Genomic DNA, 6193 nt, shown 5'->3' with positions numbered 1-6193 from the left:
GGAAGCACCACAGAAGAAGAGTAGAAGCAGGAGCGTTGCGGGCTCATGTGTCAACACATCTAGTCGAGCTTTCCCGGGGGGAGACGTAACGTTATTAGAGAAAAAATAAATAAACATCGCATTCTTTTAAAGCCTTTTAAAAATAATAATAATAAGTGTTTACCCTATAGTGGCGTCTTTTGCCGCAAAGACGACCAAAAGACGGTGTCGGCCCGTGTGAGTCGTTTTGAAGCGAAGCGAGCGTTTCGAGCGATGACGGGGTACAAAGTGCGAATAGCAATCATTTAAAATCCCATATCCGGGAACGCGTTCGCTTTAGCCGGATAGCAAGCTCGCTCGGGGCTCAACACGACGGAGACTCCTCGGCGAGCGACGCTGCTGCTTGCTTGCTTGCTGCTGACATGATGTTTCCTCAATCCAGGCACTCGGTGAGTAGTTGTCCGCTTGGTGCAAACTCGTCAAAGTCAGTCAGCTGGCTGCTTGCTTTATTTAGCCTAGCAGCTCGGCTAGACTAAGCTATGCTAACGTTAGCTGACGCCGCAGGACATAAAATGGCAGCTTTTTTCCCCTCTTCCTCGACAATGCCTCGCGTCCTTGACATGTTCTCCCCCCACACACACACACACACACTTACGTCCACGTAATATCACCGTTAACGCGTGTGGTAGCTCGCCAGTAATGAGTGTGAACGCGTTAGCCTAGCCTAGCCTAGCCTAGCATCGCTCACTGTACTGTATGTACCCTAATGTATACAAATAGCTACCATTCAAATACAATGGGTCATTACTTGTTTGTGAGTGTTTAAAATATTTAAGATGCGTTATTCTGCACTAACAGGTTTAAAAAAAAAAAAAAAAAAAAGTATTATTCTAACTCATTTTGTGGTTTTAAACGTCCCTCAAACGATTAAAAGCGTTCCAACATCGACATCAGATTAAAGGTCGAGTTACACGAGATCAGCATTGCCAGACAAATCTGTTAAAAACGATTCCAATTATGTAAGTATCGTTTTCCCGTGACAGATATTGAAGTTATGACTCATTAAACTCAGTGAAAATGCACCAATGTCTGGCTAACGTCCTAATGCAAAGTCATCGACAGGAAATCTTAACTTCAACCAAAATAGAACCAGACACCATGACGCTTATTATATCTAATTAATTAGTACATTGATTTCATCATTCCAGCCGCTGCTCAGATCATTGGATAAATGTCACGATAACAAAAATCATAATTTGACAGATACAGTGAATCTTACATAAATGTTTTCAAGAGAAAATAATAAAGCCTCCTGTGTGCAATTGTGAAGTAATATGAATGTAGTAGATGCCAAATAGGGCAGCTCGATTATGGAAGAAATAATCATCACGATTATGCAAATGATTATTTTATTTTATATTTTATACAAAACAAGAAAATATTTAAACATTTGAAAATATTAAGACTAGTACAATTATTTGAAACACTATAATTATTATTATTATTATTAATAAAGTTACTTTTGGACCAAACAAGTTTTATCAGTCATTTTAAAATTGAAATAAAAGGTGCAAATATATGCATTTAAACAACTCAAAATGAGTATTAAAAATCTTTTATTTTTGTTTCCGATCATGCCGATTTTGTAATTGTGGAGTGTAATAATGGAAATTGTAACTACAACATTGCTGTACATTTTTTTATAACAGGTGCCAAAATAAGAGCCAAGAATGAACAAACACCCCAGAAGTTGTTAGTATGCATCGTAAGGATTAAGGAGCAAACATAATAGAGACATTTGTAATTGGTCAAAATCCAGAATTTTGCATCATCACAAGGAACCTGGTAAATTGTATGCGCAAAAAATGTGTCCGTTAGTGGACTTATTTAATCTTGTCTATGAAATTGATCTTCATCTGTATATATATATTTTTTGTCTTTCCCCCTGTAATATTGCCATTTTCCACAGCCAAAAACACAAAACCAAAACAATTGTCTTGTTATCTTTTATGTCTGTACTTTTCCTGACAAACCGTCCGCTTAACTAAGCGGCAAGGGTTGAGTCGTTTGCTTTGTTTTATTTCTGTACACATTCTTGAAATACAAACAAACAAACAATACACAGCATATGTGGACGCGAGGTAGAAACCCATTACGGGCCCCACCTAAGGAGAATAAAATGAAAATGAAAATAATAAGAGTAGTATAAATGCTGGCATTTCTAAGGTCTTTTTGTCGTGATTTTGCCAGCAGGCATCCGCTCCATCTGGACAAGCTCTCAAGTTCACCACATCTGACTCGTGCGATCGCATCAAAGACGAGTTCCAGTTCCTTCAAGCACAATACCACAGGTGATTGATTGTGCAAGTTGTCGACGGGGGCTCATTAGATTTGTGCCACAATTTCAAGTTTTTTTAAGAATGTTTGTGTTTGTCTTTTTTTTCTTCTTCTTTTTTTTTTTTTTTTTTTTGCACTGGTGCATGTGGTCCAGTCTCAAGTTGGAATGTGACAAACTGGCTTCTGAAAAGTCCGAGATGCAGCGTCACTACATCATGGTGAGAACATAAATCAGAAGACAATTGGCATCAGCCGTGCCTGCAGATGTTAATATGCTTTGTGCCCTTATGTGTGTTTCAGTATTACGAAATGTCATACGGACTGAACATTGAAATGCACAAACAGGTATAAAAAATAAAATAAATACGCGTCCACATCGTCGACTCGTCATGTTGTGCTTGTTTTCAAATTCTCGCCACTTTGTTGTGTTTCCCACTCAGGCTGAAATAGTCAAGAGACTAAACGGCATCTGCGCTCAGGTGCTGCCTTACCTGTCGCAGGAGGTAAGTCCGATGTGTGTGTGTGTGTGTGTGCGCTGTGCTGTGTCTGTGTGTGCGCTTGCGTCAAGCCTTTTTAAATGAAGAAATATTTGAAGGACCTCTAAAAAGCCACATTAATCTGAAACGGAGTATAAGGCTGCAGCTATCCAAACATTGTATCTAGCAATTATCCAATCAATAATTGACATAATTGGGTAAAAATCCTGGAAAAACTATTTGTGTACATATTTTTCATAACCACACCCTTTATTGCTATACATTTCCACATTGAAAACAATTCCCATAAAATTGAATTTTTTTTCTAGTAATTAAAAAAAAAATACAATAACAATTTTTAAACTTAAATTACTTATTTATTTATTTTTCACATACAATTAAATCGTTTTCTGTTCCTTTTTTGTTACATCGTGATAGTTATAGATGAAAAAAATGATATCGTCTCTTTTTTCCAGCACCAGCAGCAAGTAATGGGCGCCATCGAGAGAGCCAAGCAGGTCACACCCCCTGAGATGAACTCCATTATACGGGTGAGTCAACATGTACATTTTTAAATAAATGTTTAAAATCACGCATTATATTATCAATATTTATTTTATTTTTCACATATATATTATAATTTTTTTAATTAATTTTTTGTAATTTATTTATTTTTTTTTTTAGCTACAGTTTACAGCTGGGTTGGCATTGCAATTGAAATGTTCTCAATTGCCATACCTGGATAAATAAAGACTTTAAAAATAATAATTTTGCATTTTTCTTGCCCCCGGCATGTTTAAATATCCCATAGTGCCAGAAATTAAAATAAATTAAATAAAACCAGACTTTTTTTTGTTTGTATCGGCCAAATTGACCCCCGTCCATAACAGGAGATTAAATGACCTCAAATGTTGTCAATATGTCAGATGTTTCCTGAGATATGACATCGCCGGTCGCTCCAATTTGTTTGAAGGTGTCATATATCTTAATGTGTGTAAACGTCTGACAGTGACGATGATTGGCGCAGAAGTTGCTGTAAATGCCATTCATGCACATTTACCAGTTGTTCACACTGAAATGACCATTTCAACGGCACGCAAAAAAGAAAAAGAAACCAGTTGCGTTTTTTGTCAGTGTGGGAAGTCAAGGTACTATTATTCTACATGCATGTGTAAGCGCTGATGTCCTCCTGCACGTGTGCGTATAGCAACAGCTCCAGGTGCAGCACCTGTCGCAGCTCCAGGGCCTGGCTCTTCCGGTGGCCCCTCTGCCTCTGGGCCTGACTCCGCCCAGCCTGCCGGCGGCCTCGTCCGGCTCGGGCCTGCTGTCCCTGTCCTCCATCCTGGCCAACTACTCGCACGGCCAGGCCGCCCAAGCCGCCAAGGAAGACAAGGCCCGCGGGGACGCCGCCCAGGCCCAGGCCCAGGCCGACAGGCCGCCGCCCAGACCCGAGGACGGCGACAAGTCCGACTAGAGGACCGCGGGTCAAGGCTGGAAAATGGCGGCGGCGGCGGACTGTTTGTTCTCAGTCGACGTCACGTGTACATATTTGCGCTTGTAATGTTCAAGCATAAAAAAATAAGAAAAGGTAAAAAAAAATAAGAAAAAAAAGTAAGAGAGTCAACGTTACTCTTTTTACTGTCATTCCTCCTTCACCTGTAACGGCACAAATCAAAATGGAGTCAGTCCGCCTCTAAAAGGCACGCTTACCGGGGTTAAACCGACCAACGAGCCATTTGTCACTTTTGACTAAACGCAAGTTTTTCTATATCATTTGCAAGTGGCTGACCAACCACTGGCCTGTCCGTGTACCTCAATCTCATCCAAAGGCATTTGGGTCCATCCAAACATTGGTCTGAAAAATAAGAGACAAGAAAAACCCACATTAGACAAGCGAGCCTGTGCGACACGCAAATGCGTGTGCGTGTGAGAGGAAGTGCGCGTGTGTGAACAAATGAAAATACTTGTTTTTGTTTTCTTCTCTTTTTGCACCTTTTTGTCCAAATCCGTATGCTCGCTACAGCTCCCCCTGTTGGCCTGCTCCTCCTCTCCCTTGAGATTTAAATAAATAAATTAAAAAAACGGCTGCATTGCAATTTAGTTTTGACAAATTTAACATTTTCACTTAAAAGAAAAAAAAATCCCATAATAACCACTAAGCAGTCACAACCAAAGTTACAACTTGATAAATTATTTATTTTTCATAAAAAATGATTAACTTAATTCTAAACTAAACAAAAAGAGTAAAATGTTGTTGTTTTTTCCCCTCTTGTGTAAAATGGTAACTTTTCCTTGTCATTCCAACTTTGTGGCAAAATAATGAAGTTTTAAGTCTTCAAACAGTTTTGCTGTCTGTCACCATTGTGGAAGAAAAACTTTTGTTTTCACTTTAGGCCAATAGGGGGCGGCAGTGGACTGTCATTAGATCTTGGTATGACGTCACACTGAGAAGAGCGCTTTGATGACTAAAATCGACACTTCGTAAAAACATACAATTCACTTTTTTTCCAAATTTTCTGTTATTTTAATTATTTTTCTTTTATATAGTATGTTTTTATTTTCTGTATTTTTATTTTTTTATTTTATTTAGTAAAAGCACTTAAGTTTCGTCTGTGTGCTCTTTTGATTCTAAAAACATTAATGATAGTAATAATCTTTATGTTCTCCCAGGCAAGTGGTGTGTTTTGTTTGCGCGCTGTGAAGGGCCAATTTGTATACATTTGAATATATCAATATATGTATTTTTAAAGCATTTTTGTATGTTCCAAAGCTGCTTTATAACCTGTCATGAAAATAGCACATTTGTGTGTGCGTGCGCATCATTTTCTTTCAAGTTCTGTAAGTTCTTTTCTCACTTTGTAAATGTTTGATCCTCTTTTGTGCAAAGATAATGAAAAAAACAAAACAAAAACAAACCATGTGTGTAACTGAATATGTTAAACAAAAAAAGGTGTTAAGAAAGCAAAAGTGTACTACGCTAACAACGACAAGAAGTAATGCATGGCGCTTTTAGCAGTAAGGAAGCTTTTCTGGTGCCTTACAAATAAAAGATGTGATTGGAACACTGCTGTCTGTTTTACCTCGCTAAATGAAAAGCAGAAATGCATTTAGAAAATTAAAAATGTTTGTATGAAAAAAAAAAATGAGATTTTTTTTTTTTCGGTGTGTCAACTTGTATAAGGAGAAAGATCAAGCCAAGAATGAGTTGAGAATTTTTATTGACAAGCGAATCATGCGTATACGTGATTACAGCTAGAAAGGACAGCATTGAAGATCATACAAGCGCTTGTCTTGTTATTTATCTGCCTCTGGCCACAAAGTATAGCGCTATTCCACCTGTAATCTCCAGAGTATTGTCTTTTCAAGATAATACAATGAATCAAATCTAAGCTAATTTGTTG

At 38.1% G+C, this 6193-nt stretch overlaps 1 protein-coding gene across 2 annotated transcripts; it reads left to right on the top strand.

The window, feature by feature from the left end:
* On the top strand, window positions 1-5854 carry LOC147162505 (TLE family member 5-like). Of its 2 annotated transcripts, none has more exons than XM_086095544.1 (7): window positions 1-428; window positions 2233-2330; window positions 2471-2534; window positions 2617-2661; window positions 2757-2819; window positions 3269-3343; window positions 4000-5854. In XM_086095544.1, the coding sequence occupies exons 1-7, from the start codon at window positions 402-404 to the stop codon at window positions 4264-4266; spliced, it is 639 nt and encodes a 212-aa protein (XP_085951670.1). In that variant the 5' UTR covers window positions 1-401; the 3' UTR covers window positions 4267-5854. The 2 variants fall into 2 exon arrangements, with proteins under 2 accessions (XP_085951670.1, XP_085951669.1); XM_086095543.1 differs by having other exon boundaries at window positions 2230-2330.
* Window positions 5855-6193: the final 339 nt, after the last annotated feature.

The sequence above is a fragment of the Leptonotus elevatus genome, chromosome 14, assembly GCF_054856555.1.
Source record: "Leptonotus elevatus isolate MCC_2025b chromosome 14, RoL_Lele_1.0, whole genome shotgun sequence".
Lineage (NCBI taxonomy): Eukaryota > Metazoa > Chordata > Actinopteri > Syngnathiformes > Syngnathidae > Leptonotus > Leptonotus elevatus.
This window is presented reverse-complemented; position numbering and strand designations above follow the sequence as displayed.

Excerpts from the sequence above, each read along its gene's own strand:
- LOC147162505 (XM_086095543.1), top strand. The coding sequence starts at position 402 with ATGATGTTTCCTCAATCCAGGCACTCG. Across the intron at positions 2,662-2,756 it reads ACATTGAAATGCACAAACAG|GCTGAAATAGTCAAGAGACT; the intron begins GTATAAAAAATA and ends TTTCCCACTCAG. Across the intron at positions 3,344-3,999 it reads AGATGAACTCCATTATACGG|CAACAGCTCCAGGTGCAGCA; the intron begins GTGAGTCAACAT and ends GTGTGCGTATAG.